Consider the following 16,329-nt stretch of genomic DNA (forward strand, 5'->3'; position numbering starts at 1 on the left):
TTATGGGAGTTCTTCTCGTATTTTTCTGTTCACTTGGCACATCGGCGTGAACCCTGGTGTCTGCTCTGTTTGTTTATGATTTTGGAGTAAGATTGCTGTTATTGGGAAGCTGTTACCTGGTTTCTTAGATATAGTGGTCTTAAAATACCCCTTGGTTAAATATGCAATTAGGGAGGCCACGCGATCGTTGACACTATCCCTGCACTACACTAGCGTTCAGAGAAAGGCCCATCTTCCTGCATAATGTAACGACCTAGAAGGTTTTTCGTAGTCTTACTACATTTTACTGCCGCTACCACCACTGTAACGTCAAATCATATACGTTTAACGATATACCATAGTCAGAACCTTACCGGTGTCTCTCTTCACGCCTACTAAGGGGCATATATCACGGATCTTCATCCTCCGCTGCCGCCCGTCTATTGACAGTGAGAAGCACATACTCAAATGGCGGCTACTATTCTTCCCATCACCAAACAGTCTGTGGGTCAATTCGCTTCTCAATAATAATTTCAGTTATGCGTCTTTCAAATTGGAAACGGACAAGGCGTTTGTCGCTGTTTCCTCCACGCCAGGACTTCGAGGGCAGCAGACGGTCATCATCGTGGCCAAAAGTATAGTACCATAAACTCTAACCTTCTGCGTAACAAAACATTTAGCGCTATCCTGCCGCGTTGTGACCCATCTTTTGATATCATATCTAAACTCATGTGCCAAGCCTGCACATAATTGCACATTCATTTTTCCGGAACACGCCTACTTTTTTATGTGATATAATTTTTTTTCGCGGGATTGGCCTTTTTATCTGGTGACAGCATGCTTGTTGTGACGCACTTTTCCTCGACATTGTGCGAAAACCACAATATACCCATAGTAACGTTGCTCCCCTTTTTCTGGAGTTGCCGTCGATTTTGACGCAAATTGTGCAAGCTATTCCCCCATCCTGGCACCACGTACATTATGATTGCTAATACCGCTTTGCCTAAAAGCAAGCGCCTCCTTTGGCTTGGTCCCCCGATATTTGGCATCATGCGGGCAAGGGGTGCATTTACTCATCCATCCTTAAGACATACGGCATTGATGTGTGGTAAAAACCAAAGTATAGCATCCAGCACAAAGTATTTTATTGTCAGCGTGGTACATATGTCGTGGCTGTCTATATCTGGTACCACGCTCTTTCTGTTGGGTACTGAAACAGTTTCAGTCCTCTGCGGAGCTAAAGATAATTTCTTAGCCATAAGCCTAATGTCCGTTGTGACCCTTCTTTTATATGTGTTGACGTTGTTTAGCTACAGAAACAATGACCACATCGTATGCATATCCTATTACCTTTACGTGTCTTGGTGCCGGTAGCCTTAGTAGCTCATCGTACAATATATTCCAAACAACTGGGCCAAATATAGAGCTTTGTGAAACGCCAGCCGTCACGCTGTATGTTCATGTTTTATAGAACATAATCAAATATAACAAAACCCTATCAAATAAATAGCTCCTCATTACGATCATCATATAGAGCGACACAAGTAGATTTTAAATCATCTATATGATGAGCGGCCAGATCGACGAATCAAAGGTTTTGTTACCATTTTTCTATCAGCTGCTTCTTATAGCGTGTGCGACAAGAGCTTTCATCTGGAGTATAGCGCAGACAGTTGCCGCCCCCTTGGAAAATACTACTGATTATTCGAGTTACCGCCCACATGCTCGATGTTATCTACCAGGTGTTTGTGAATGACTTTCTCCACCATTCTCCCTATTGTGCCAATCAAACAAAAGCGGGGATAGGAATCTGGTTTGTCAGCTAGATTGTTAGGTTTTGGTAACAGCACCAACGTTTGCTGTTTCTACGTCTTCGAGAATACTCCAGCATGTAGGCAATTATTAAAAACCTACAAAAAGAGCTTGACATTTCCAGCCATGGCTAGATTTTAATGACTTGGCTTGGAATGCCATTCGGATCTGCTACTTCGTTGTTTCTTAATCCCCACTCTGCATCATTTAGTCTCTCAGAAGTGTTTTACAAAGTGTTCTTCTACTATGTTTCGCAAGAGGTTGTATCTTAGTTTAGCCATTACGACTTTTTGTATACCACCCCGACTTCAGATGCTCAAACAGCTTATTTTAGCTTCGGTATTCCTCCCTATAACTGCTAGAGTTGGGTCTAATTCAATATCGTTGCGGCTTATGCCTCATATTCATGGCAATATCTCCATTCCCCTAGTATATAGTTGCGAACGCCTGGGGTTTTTGCCAGGTGGTAGCTAATACTTCCTTGAACTTCGTAATTACCGCGCGGTGGACGCTGTGCGCATACAAGTAACACACGTATCGCTGACAGTGACGTACGGCCGAGCTGAAGGTATTAGTGGCATATATAATAAACCCAAGATTAAGTTAGATCCAGGCTAGGCGGCAGATATCAGCTAAAGATGTAAATTACTTTATTATCGTCGGGCTTGGTTTGTATTATTTTCTCACCACGTATTTATAATACCGCCTTGCTAGTTATATCTGCAATCCAAGTTCCCATTATTAACGATTCTTTGATACTGTTCATTTTTTGATCGATAACTGCCTCTTTCAACAAGTTTTATGTTGCCTCACAGTGATTCAACTTAATTTTCATCAACCAAATATCACAATTTTAGTACTAATTAATTAGCCATTTTTCACTGTAGACAGCGCACTCTGTCTCGTTTTTACACCCTTTAGTCTTGTGTCCCGGTTTACTGCAATTTAGACAACATTGTCTTCTGTCAACTTCATATATCCGTAAATTTCTTCACCGCCTGCACATTCTCTTGAGGGATCGGTGGTGATGGGTGACCAGCGGGTCTACACTGAGGTCAAGCTATCAAGGAATCGCTTTCGCATAAGTTTGAGATGGTGCTTATAGATTCTTGATCCTTATTATATCATCCTATCTTCCCGATGCCCGCCCGGGATTCAGAAGCCGCCTTCGTGTGGCTTTATATTGAAACGTGTCTTGCAAAAAACCGGCAAATATCTTCCACCTTTCGCGGTTCATTAACACGACTGCTGGCAGATTGCCTGGCGTAATTTCTACTTTCAGAGATGTGAAAAGCCTGTTTCTCAAACACACCCAAGCACGACAGATGAATGAAGTATGCTACGCATCGTCATTTGTGCCGTGGCACAATTCGCATACGATGTCTGCACACAAGCTAAAATGGCGTAAATAACTAAAAAGTTTCCGTGCCCAGTTAAAAATTGGGTTAAGAAAAAATTAAAAATCGTGTGTCCAGCCATACCAACCAGTTCTATTATTTCGTTTGGTATTCCACCTGGTCCCAGTGATTTCTCCTTTTTCAACGTCCGACATCTTGCCTGGATTTCTTCCACTGTAACCATATCCACTGACAAGATTCCTGCTAGTGCTATTGTCACCGTGGGATGATGCTTGGTTGCTAGGAACAGCTTTTCCGCTAGGTTTACGCCAAAGCAGCATTCGTGCTGGTATAGGCTTCTCACGGTCAATTTTCGTGGTTATTATTTTGTACAGCAATTCCCTCGGACCGTTTTTTATGTCTTCGCATAATTCGTTCCCACATCTGAGTTTATGTTTTTCAATTGTTTTTCTGCTCGCATTTCCGCAAGACTCTAGATGACTTGCATTCCCTCTGGACCTTGTTACTCATCTTTTGCCTCTTAGACGGTCACTCTTCAGTTGGCTTATTTCTTCATTCCACCAATGCGCTGTCTTCTTTCTTCTTCTTTAATTTATGGCATTCCAACCTTTATTTCTCACCGTAATCGTCTTGAAAAGTACAAAGCATACGCAAACACATCGGCGCGCTGCGATATTCACCATTCCTGTTTGTAGAGTGTGTGTGTAATTCTGTTCATATAATTATTTCTCTGTATGTTGATGTCATGTAGCTATTTTTATGTTAGTTTGTTGGTTTATACCCGCACGTATGTATGTAGATATGTACGTAGGTACATTTGTACGTTGGAATGGCTGTATATACATGTATATATATAAGTGTTCCGGCGTACCTGTTTATATGTGTGAGTTTATGTGTTGTGTATAAACGAGTTACTGTGCTTATACAATGAAAGGATATGTACTTCTTGTTTTGTTCTTTTTTCTCTTACTTCTCTGGATGCGACTGAACGATCCCTACTGAAATCAGAAAGAGAGGAAACACACCGAGAATAAAACGAAGTCTCTTCTTCCTCAATGTAGGTTTTATGTTATTTGTATTGAGTTCAACACTTTGCGCTTAAAATAAGTTTTGACAATCATAATCGATTATGGCGAAACGGAGCATTTCAGAAGCATGTCCGCGTGCTGCGAACTGACATCGATCATGTATGTAACACCTACCAGCGTGTGTACCTAATTGTTATGCGAAGGTATATACTTGTGTATCCTTGTGTACGGGTGCTTGCCTGAATATATGGACGTACGAATGTATGTACGTATGAACGTATGTTTCTTTATTGCTTCTATGTACACGTATGTATTTACTTCCATGCAATTACAGCGGGTTCGCGTAGGTGTATTTACTTGTGTACCTGTATGTAGATCTATCGAATTACTGCTCATAAATGTGTGCATGTAAATGCATGTATGAAATCGTACCTGCATTGTTATTGCTGTTGCCATTTTGCTATCGTTATAGTTGCTGCGATTTTTATCATTTATTTCCTTTTCTATGCGGATTAATTTATTGTTTTATGTCGTTCGCGATCAAGGTTGACCGCTCTCTCTTGACTCTTTACCTATGCTACCTTTGAGATTTGAAGACGGTACTTTTTCCTTAATGGGTTTGTGTGCGAATACGCTAAACTATGACAGCTGAAAGCGACTTGTCGGAATTGCTTTTTACATTGGCAACAAGCATAGTAATGTCTTTTTAGTTCTTTTTTTGTTCCTCTCGTTTTTGGTGACTGGTCCCAGTGAACGTAAAACAAAGAAGAAAAAACAAAGCGAAAAAATTCTGCGCATACAGAGCCCGTTTACAAACTTTTTTAAGTTGTGTTCCGTACGGGATCGATTTAGCCCATTTACCTTTCGCGCTTTTACTGCAGACTTTTGTTTTCCACAAGGATTTCCATTGAGAATTTTTTTCACCGTAATCGACTACACGTTCGTGCGCTACGAATTCACATCGACCAATCGATTACTCGATTTGATTTCAGGACTAGTAGCACTATTGAAACTGAGCTTTCTTATTTGCATGACCGTAGGCAATCGACCCTCATTTTGGTTTAACTAATGTCTGCTGGCTCACGCTTTCTTCCACGACATTTCTGTAAACATTTTTATATATGAAAGCTGTCTAATTCAAACAGAAATATTGACTTTATGTCGACGTAGTTTTCAATCGGTAGCTGTTTTCCGTGACCATAATCACAGCTGTGAAGTGACTGAGTTGTGCTCTCTGACCACTGATACGGATATCAAATTATGCATAAGTCTTTCATCGTTTAAATCATGCAGATTGGAAACAATTCTGTATATAATAGAATGGAATTGTATCTGTACTGTGAATTCTGTGATGAAAAGTTTGTTGATTACAACATGTGAATTAAACGGGGGTCTGGTAATTTTGGTCTTATTTGGCAAAAACGACACAAAAATTTATTTCTTTAAAAACTATTAATTCATTTTAATTGAGATTTATTTGGCTTTGAAGAAATGGCAAAATGAAATTTCAATTCTTCTCCAGGTTTTCGCACGTGGTTGGGCTATGTACATAAAGGCGTGGTGGTAAATCTTGCTTCTCCTTAAAGAAACTTATTGCGGCATATTACATTTGCTCTAAATTTAAAGGAGAATTTTATAGTAGCATCATTGTTCCGGTATTTTCTACAATCATTTGAGGAGAGATTAGATCCGCATGCTAGCCATGCTAGGCGTCGTTCCTTGCCGGCTGTTGCTTCTAAACGATAACTGTAGCCAAATTTAACGTACACCCTTCAACCTTAAGTTGATTTTCATTGCTAATTTCCGCGTCTTTTACATCAGTTTTTTGCTTTGTATTTATTCTAAATTACACGTGAGGGGTAAATTATAACGCGTGAAACCAAACGCCACCGTTTAACCGGAATCATTACGTAAATATTTATTATGTTTGATATGATTTATTTAATTATTTTTGTACTATATATGATCGTTGCAATGTCGCTGACTAATTTGTGACTGCTTTGATTTCTATGATTGTGTCACACAGTCACTATCCTCACTCATGCTCTCCATTTTTTACTTTTCGTAGCTTCTCTTTTTTTTTCTGCGTTTACACGGAAATAGATCAATATTTTATGAGTACAGATGATGTCAAAAACCGTGGGTTCAGAGAACATGCAAGAATTATGGCAACAATTATGAATAGCAGCCTAACAGCACTATTCTTACATAATGATGCCTTTCTAATGACAATCCATTGGTCTTTCTATTTTATATGACTTCTTGGCAACTTCGTATATTAAGATAAAAATCACAAGAAAACTTTTCTAATGTATTATTTTTACATAACCAAAGCTTCGGATAAATAATTACAGAATTGAACGAAGATGAAATCATCGGTTTCAAGTGTGTGTTCCGCCGCTATTTTAATAAGAGCCCATCTATCATCTAATTTACTTAATAAATTAGCAGCTCAACAAAGCCTTGATTTAAATTTGCAACACATCATAAGAACGATTCGTTACAATATATTCTCCATATATCCATTATATCACTTTTTTCTTAATTTATATATGTAAATGGGTTTGCGATTGAAAAGCTTATCACAAAATTACGACTTATTGCAAATTTCCATATTTATGATAAAATGAAAACTTCCTGCAAAAAGATGAGCGATCTTGATGACAGATGATAATGTTTGTGTTTTAATTGATTTTTTTTTCTGCATCTTGATCTTTCCTAATCTTGAGCGTAGTAAAAAGATGCGCAAGTTTTTGCCACAATTTTAATCACTTTGTCAGATTTGCGATTAAAAGTCAATTTGCCTTGTCAAGGACGACAGTCTGTAGGAGTTCAAGATGGTGTTCAGAAACAAATCACGGAGCTAATCAATTTTATATTTGCAGCTATTGTCGTGTAAAGTCGGTGCGCCTCTGAATAACGTGGTAGCAAAAGCAAAGACGTCTGGGTAAAGAAAATAATCAACAACTCAATTGGAATAACATATCAATGACAATACAGCTAAAGGAGGAAAATGGGCTTTCAATTTAATACCGTAGCTGAATTTTGACTATAATGTTGCTATTTTTCTTCAATGCTTGGATGTTTTAACCATTTCCCAAACTACTTTTTGCCCGTTTCGTATAGCCCCAATGAGCATATACAACATGTTTGCAAATAAAAATGATACTAATTAGCACAGTAGTAATTTAACGAACATTTGCAAACTCTAATATATGAAATACTTCGTTCAACGATTCCAGAAAGCAAGTACAAACGGAAAGCATTTCCTTTGCGAAATTTAGGTTTATTCTTCAATATTATCTTAATCAAAGATGATACAATTAGTCCAACACATCTCTTACTTTTCGATGCATATTTTATAGAACGATTTCTTATGTCCGTTGGGACTAACAAGTTATGCCGTTTCTAACGCGGAAAGTACATACGCGGCAACCATTAAGCGACATCGAAATTATCAACATTTTATTCAATTTAATTTTTTATGAATCACAGTAATTTTGGCAACGCCATTTTTGCGACTTTCTGTACAATTAAAACATCTTAATTTTTGATGGAAAAAACGCCCTCGAAACTCAGCATCGGCTTGCAAAGTATTGTAGTAACTGCTCAGTTGAAAATGATAATTTGTCGCTCGTTTACTAATTTTAAACAAATTCGTACTGACACGAGTGCTGGTTGCATTAGGCATTTAAAATACGTCCCTATCAAAGAGTACACGAACGAAATTCCTTAAATTATATTTAACAATCGAGCTTGTGATCGTTTTTATTCCATTATTTTACGCATTTTTTATCGCCAGTAGCGATTCCTTACCAGAAATGTTTTAACGAAACTTTCATCGATATTTCATGTAACGCTGAATGATCGAATTGTTTGCGTAATCAGTCTTACGCAAATTGTTAAAAGTGGTTTTATGATCGATAATTCCGAATTTCTCGATAATATTAACCAGTGGTCTGCCGTCTAGAGTGAAGTGAATCTTTCACATTGAAATTTCCTAAAAAGAATTGTCTTTATTGCTTTTCTTTTAATCGAAAATAGAGTGAATTCATTCATTTTTACACTGATACAACGTTTGATACGACCCAAGTGATATAGAATTATCTGGAAGACATTCGTAGACTGAAATGTCATCTATAAACACTTTAAATACATGTCAGTATGACGCAATCTGATTAGTTTTACCTTCTGTATGATTCCATGTCGTGGTAAAAATGCCTTAGTATCTTTTTGCCAAGACCATCTGCATGCTTCAGCAATTCAGTCTACAAAAGTCAAGTCTATAATAGAAAAGGAAAGAATGTTTTATATGCGGGAAAAATCGAGAAACCTTTGAAATTTATATATTCCGGAAATTTCGACTCATTTCTAACTATTACACGGCTCACCTTCAATTTTACATATTTCATAATGAACCGCACGTCAAATGAACCAGTCGATCAAAAGTTAAAGACAAAAACGATTTCTTGTAACAAAAATTGGTTTGCAAATAATGGAATTCACCTTAATATTATTTAATAATAATTTTGACGATAAAGACTGAGACATAAATAAATTACTCACTGTCATAAATTTAATCACTCGTAGACTAACTCAAAAGTGCGAATACAGTTTGACACTCTCTTCCAAAAACAAAAGGAAAATGACGTTAACACTTTCAAAGAGATGCTACAAAATTGAAATTATCTTCCTAGGTCACTAACTAATCGTAGAGTCTTCGAAAAGTATTTTTTTATCAAAAGTTTTTCAAAAAGACGCAAAATACATCGGGCGGCTGTTCTCCTCCATGACAACATCCATTTCAACATATGATGTATATAAGCAACTTCTTGACAATTCAAAATGTCCGAAAACTGCGTGGACGAGGATTTACAATGTCGGCAAAGGCAATGGAAAAAACATATTTCGTTTTCGTGGACATCTGATTTATTACTGAAAAATTACCTTCGAAATATTATCTGTATACGAATGTTTATTGACAAACTTACCTGCTTACAGTGCAATTGTTGATAATTATCATTTTTCTGCCTTCGTCCTTTTTAAAGTATGTGTATGATTAAAATACTGCAGCGATACGGGAACATAAAGCCAAACATCACCTTGTAGTCACCAAAAAGTAGTAATTTTTTTAGAAAAATTTATTTATATTCAGGATTTTGCATGTGAAAGTATGAATCTTAATAATAGAACCACTGTGCATGTCATTTTGATCATTTTTAATTTTTGAACTTACCCACCTACATATTTCTATCAAATGGGATTATTTGTAAAATTGCCACAGTCGCAAAGACTAAAATAAGGACCAAGCACTTTATTCAATCGCGACAAGAGGCCGATTTAAAAAATGGGCGTGATCTGTCCACAATAGAAGAAGCACTTGAAAAACCCGAAAATTTTTCTGACATTTATCAACATTTATTTTTTCTTAACATGACCAATCGCTCAGGGGATGTCCTCTATCCGTCGAACACGGTGACTGTCAGAAAGAAGATAGGAAACAGAAAGAAACAGAGAGGTAGTGCCGGCAGCCTAGTAGGTGTTTACCCAATCGATAAGTGTCATGCATTTACCGACTGGGCACTCACTAGAACTACGACCAAAATATACCTACCGCACTTGAGATTTAAACCCGCAAGCACTGACTTGACAATCGTTGGTCTTACTTACCTGACGACTCACGCAATCGACTGAAAGTAATTTCGAGAAAATCTAACCGTTTTCTTCGAGACCGTGTAAAGGTTCAATAGAAAAGTCATCTTAGTTGGTTTACTAATAGGCCCACAGTTAGCAGGTGGATAATTGACTTTCCTTGTCATTTGTGTAAAAAAAAGAATACAGGTTAATAAAAAAGAATTTTACGCTTGTTTTGTGGTTACGTTGTGTGGGAAGTGTAATTACGAGGAACGTGTTTAACGCGTTCGTACGTTGTACTGGATAACCAAGCTAGGTAAATTTGTACAACTATATTTGCTACACATCTCTCTATATCTTTTATATAACAAAGTTGCGTTACTTTTTTATCCGCAAGAATGTTTTTAATCCTTCCAGATGAACAATTTACCTTTCCGAATTCATTAACCAAGTCTTTAGCAATTATTACAAAAATCGTTTCCTAATAAACGTATTTTTTTTTTTTTGACTTGACATGTTCCCTGGTGTTCTCAATTTCTATGACTGTGGCAATTCCGAACATAACTAATTCAAATTAAATCAGTTTGATAGCATTATATATAGAAATATATAATCGACGATTAATACACATTATATTATATATCCACGAATTATACGGTTTGAAGATCCAAATGTTGGAAACAAAAAAAATTTCGATTCAAAGGATCAGAAGTTTATTTCTTATGAATATGGAGCCCAATGCTGCTGTCGCTTATTATTAAGTACTTTATGCATATTGTCTTCGAATGTAACTCATATTTTTTTTTATTTTATTTTTTTAATAATACTAACTCTTATAAGTGCAACAAGGTGCCGGTCACAATAAAATGAAGATAGAAAAAGAAATAGAGAGGTGTGTGTGTGCCCAATCGGTGCTATGCCTTGGTCGGTTGAGCACTCACTAAAGCTACGACCAAGGAAAACTTTATGGAACTTTCAACTCATATGCTTCGAAATTATAACATTCAGTTTTTCGACTACCCAAATACGTATGTTATGAAAATTGCAAAAACGATCAGTTTCAGACAAATTCAATTTCTTTAGAAACGTACGTTTCGGTTCTCGGCTTGTCGACAAGAGGTTGAAAGTTAACATCTTGCCAAAGTCCGAAAATTGTTGCCTTCAATATTTGTCAAATAAACTAAGCTATTTTTGAACATAATTTTTTTGCTTTTGAAATAATTTTATATGGTACAGCTCGTACAATCTATAAGCATGTAAATAAATTCTTATTTATTGTTGACTTCATGAATGATTTTCTAGTTTCACTAGAACAAGACTCTTCTCAAGCATTTTTGTGTCCAGTGGGCCAGACAGTGAATAATACTCTCCCGTTATATCCTATCGCATATATTTTAATTAATTCGTTCACCCGCCTATAACTAATAATAACTATATAATTCATAGTTTTACAGACTCAACATCTAAGCTGCTTTACTGGTTAAGCTGCTATTGTATTTATGAGAGCTGATATTGTAATTTGAAATGAATGTGCTAATAAAATTTTGTCCATAACTTTAAGTTCTCGTAGATCTATCTCAAGCACAATGCATTTTTCAAATAAATATATGTTATAAATTAACGAAGGTGAAATTTATATATGTTGTGCACTAATAAAGGTGAAATTTCATTTTAAAAAAATGCACGGTAGTCTTGGTACCCATCCTACTTCCAAATAAACTAAATTATAATAACAATAATGCATTAAAATAGCTTGAGTATCTCATTACAAGGGTTGCTTGCCATCTGTAATCATATTACGAATAAGGATTACCGTTGAGTCTTAAGTATCATCACAAAGGAACATAATAAAATTGGTACTTGGTTCTTTACGGAGTTGACATCTACTAAAACATGTAATGTGTTTTGGTATTCCTAACATTAGACAGTTTGCGTTCGCTTTGATCTGTAAAAAGCTTCGAATTCTATGTAGGTTGATATTTGGTATGGGTAAAATAGCAATTGCTTCTTTAAGCTTTCGTGATAGCCCAACACAATTGTAAAAGGAAAGGATGAACGTAAGGGCAGTAACGTTTTTATGCGCACGGTCCCGAAACAATTGAACCAGTACTGAAACAACAACCCCAAACTCATTCAAAAATTAACGTTATGTTGACAGCTTTTTTCAATTATCGTGATTTTATTAAGTTTGAGTATTTTCCAGCAAAATAAAACTGTTAATAAAGAAAATTATTTGAGTCTTACGACTGCAGTGAAGGCAATGAGAAATTGATTTGAAAGATTAATTATAACAATCGTTCTCTTTGTAAACGAAATTCACCTTATTTTTTGATTACCGTAGCTTTTAGATACGCCAACACGTATGTCGAATCTTCTGTCAAGCAAGTAACACAAGCACATGAACTTGGGTTAACTGTTGATGATTTTTAATTATTGAAGACGTGCAGGCACTTTAACCAGAACTCCGTGATAAAAATTTTAAGTAATCTTAATGCAAAGTGATAAACCCATCTGATTTTATTTAAAAAACATAGGAATGTTGCTTACTTTATCTTGTCTTATAAATTAGGACACACCAGAGCAGTTGTGTGTTTCAAGTATCAAGGTGTGAGAGCGATGGTCATGATGAATTATTTATCTATGTCAGTACCGCATCATAGTATCATCTGCACTTAGACAAAATATGCTGACATGCACAAACAATATCGTTTGTCGCTGTTTATAGACTAATCTAATATGTAAACAAATCAAGAACGATAAGAGCATGAGTAGCCAGGAAGTGGCTGCATGATCACCATGCACACATGCACATACATGCCGACACAACGACAAAGAGTCCTATCGCGAGAAAATTAGAAAAATATCTTATATTATTTGTGTGCAATTTGAAATATTATTATCAAGTGTAAAAATAAAAAGAAAAGCAGAACCATGCATATGTACGTATGTAGGCATGTACAAAACAGTTGGAGTATGCCGATGGACGATATTTCAAAATCGTCGACATCATTACAGTCCTTTTAAACATTTGTTTTTTCAAATTAATGCAAAGAAAAATTTGCCGATTTGTTTCGAATATTCCACGTTTTTACTTTGAGTATAGAACCATCAATTTAAAACAGAAGATAAAAACGTCGAGAATCCTCTATCGTATTAAATCCTGCTTAAGCTTGCTACTATCTGTCAAAAAGCCCTGCACCATTCAATACTTCCTCTTAAAACCCATCAACCAATCTCACTTTTCCAACTGAATTAATGAAAAAAGCCAATTATATACAACCATAAACCTTTTTAAGGATGACTTTCGGTGTGGATCCCGATACACACATAGATTCATTAGAGCAGGCTGAGCGGGCTACTGTTGAAGGGACATCAAAATGGTCTTGCAAGCTAACAATTACAGGTACATCTCTTTCAATTAGAATAGTGTTTAATAAATTTCAACAAATTACTTTTATTTCATTTTGTTCAGTTCACAAAATGTTCATTGCTTGTGTTATGATGATACTAATCTTATTACCACTTATTACGAATATGTAACTTCCTTTTTTATCTTCTCCTAGTGTTTGCTTATATTAAATACCACCACATAGTTTGTCTTATTTCTTCCCGCCCCTTTTCCCCCTTTTTCTCTCTTTTCCGCGTTCTACTTGTTTCTACTATCTATATGTTGATGCAATTCTCCCTCTTTGTCTCTATATTCAGTAAACAATTAAATAAAAATAATACTTCATCTAAACTTTTGAAAGCAATTGAAAAAAAAGAATTGGCAATATATGAAGTTTGATGTTAACATATAGTTCTCATTCTTAGGCACACAAAAATTATGATATTAAGCGTATTATCATTTATCAACAGCACTTTTTATGTTTACACATATATTTACTTTAAATTCCATTTGATAAAATTGAGAGGAACTAAAAGAACACAATTGAGGTTACGCTTTGATACCAAATTCATCCCACTTCAATTGCCACAATAATTCAACATTTTTTATATTTAATATTTATCTTAAATACAACAACGCAACAAATATTTTTCTAAGCTGCGATTATGAGTGCCCTGTTTTTAAAAAGTCTCATGTATTATTCTGTAATCACATTCTATACACTCTCTTGTTATTTTCTTATGAAAGATGTGGCGAAATATTTAGGCCACATATTTATTAGAAAATAACGTACGATTCACAACATTCCTAACGCATCGATCAATAATTCCCATGACTGACACATAGGTAGCGTCTCTAAAAAAAAATTCCATGTTATGTTTGGAAAGTACCAACAGTAGAACGGATTCTGCCAAGATCGAACGCCGTTTCGCACATTTGTTTACGATCTATAATGTGTTTAGTGATGGGAAAATACCCTTCAAATACAGCGTTCACGTTCACAATATTATAACAACTCTCATCTCCCGAAAATGGCAATTTGTCGTTTGTTTGATCATTTTAAATTTAAACTAAACTAAAGTTCGTACCGAAATCGATGACGCTGCAGTAGTCGTCCAAAAGAAATGTTTACGCAGGAAACATTAAAACAACTGATAATTAATCTAGATACTCGGAAAATGAGATTAAAGAAGAATCGATGGCATCCTAAAGATTCTAAATAGAGGTGTCTTAATTATTCTGCATGAAAGTACGAGCGTAAAAAGCTCGACGCCCGTACCGCGTTTGTTCACAGTAGAAGAAAAGTATCTTGTCACGAGTCGATGGCTGCACAAGCTCTGCACTTCTCTTTCCTTAGGAACCCTCCACATAATAATTGTACTTATAGAAAGAAAGCCTTAAACATATTCAATTAAAGTTAATCTTAATGAGAGAAAACAGAATTTTTAGAGTACGATAAAAACAAAATATAATTAAGTTACATTTGCCTTAGGGAAAATTTCTGACGCCATAATCGAAAAACGTTTGTTAAAGGCGGATGAATTAGTCGACTTAATCTTAAAAAGCGCATTTAGCTGATTTTATCAAATATTTACCATATCAGACTACAACTTAACGTCTTCGGTCTATTGTATGTATGCGGACCACGAGCATTTTTAAACTTGATGTAAGAGTTCATACGCTAAATTGTAAATTTTACACGAATTTTTGCATCCGTGTGTGTTCTAATAGCAGGATACAAGCAGACAGCCAAATTTCTATGCATTTCCAATTCTTCAGCGCTAATTTACTTAATATTTTAAAGTAATATAGAATTTTTAACAAAAAGGAATCTAAGAAATCTGAGAAAAAAGGATAATAGTCTTGTCTTGGCTAATTTGAAATGGTTTCAACCGATTTTCAGAAAAATATTGAGGCTAATTCAGATTCTCCAGCTAAAGTTTTGAGGTTCTTATCCGTAGTGAATTAGATTCCCTCAATAGAATCGAGTTTACATATTTACGATCAGGATTATTTTTACTTTGAACCTTCAGAGTGCATTGTAACAGATTTATATCATATTTACAACCAGTACCGCTTTTTTTTAATTTCTTCATATTTTGGCTACATCAAGTGTATTCCTAAGAGCAATCATGAATTTCATCTGAAAATTTGTTACACATTAATGCTGTAAATGGCCCTTTTTTAAGATTGTATGTTTACGTCACTGTTAATAGTAACTTGAATTTTTTACGAAACACTTCATTAAACAAAAATTGGTAATAAAACATAAAGAATATATATGTCCGTATCATTGTGTGCATTGACATCGTCCTATTCTGATTGAATGAATTTAAGGACAGCTGAGAATTTGCGTCAGAATGGCTGTTAAAGTTCCACTGTTTTACTTTAGCTGAATCTGAAAATCAGCTTTTGTTGAAAACGTGATGAAAAAGAACACACAAACGCATATACCACAACTACGAAATGGAAAACCACCTATATTAGGCTTTATCCCAGGAAGGGAATTCTTGTTTAACTTTCTAAAAGTTAGGTATAAAAAATTATAAGCTCAGAGCATGCTTTATTTTAAACTGAACTTTCTTCCTGCACTCTAAGGAAAAAAGTGTAATATATGAACCCTTTCAACGACTATGTATATACGGTATATAGAGTATATATATATATTAGTTTGGAGAAAAAGAAATCCATTATTTTTTCGGTAGATGGCTGCACTGATAGATTTCTCGTAAAGTATCGATCAAACAATTTCATATTTATGCTCGTTGGAAAGGTGACATTTCGCAGTAAAAAAAATTCTTGTGCTGTTTTTTGTTTGGTGCATTCAGTTGTGAGTTACAGCGTGTTAAAAATGGAAGTGAACAAAGAGAAAATTCAGTACATTTTACAGTTTTTCTTTGACAAAGGCGAAAATGCAAGCCAGGCGGCTAAAATTGTGAATAATGTTTATGGTTCCGATACTGTAACAGCCAATTATGTGCAATTTTGGTTTCGTAGATTCCGTTCAGGAATTTTTGATGTTAAAGATGTACCTCGCACAGGTAGGCCGGTCGTCGAAAATGTCGATAAAATCGGAGAAATGATCGAAGTTGACCGGCATGTTAGCAGTCGTAACATCGTCCAGGAGCTA

General features: G+C 35.6%; 1 protein-coding gene across 7 annotated transcripts in view; it reads left to right on the forward strand.

Annotated features, from left to right (window-relative positions):
• Positions 1 to 16,329, forward strand: part of LOC119643365 — a 141,506-nt gene that overhangs the window by 95,002 nt on the left and 30,175 nt on the right. For 2 of the 7 annotated variants that reach the window (XM_038042717.1, XM_038042713.1), the window contains one exon: positions 13,108 to 13,214. The exons of the other annotated variants lie outside the window; for them this stretch is intronic. In XM_038042717.1, the coding sequence (XP_037898645.1) occupies positions 13,108 to 13,214 (107 nt within the window). The remainder of the gene's footprint in view (positions 1 to 13,107; positions 13,215 to 16,329) is intronic. 7 annotated transcript variants of the gene reach the window in all.

The sequence above is a fragment of the Glossina fuscipes genome, unplaced genomic scaffold (genome assembly GCF_014805625.2).
Source record: "Glossina fuscipes isolate IAEA_lab_2018 unplaced genomic scaffold, Yale_Gfus_2 60510, whole genome shotgun sequence".
Lineage (NCBI taxonomy): Eukaryota > Metazoa > Arthropoda > Insecta > Diptera > Glossinidae > Glossina > Glossina fuscipes.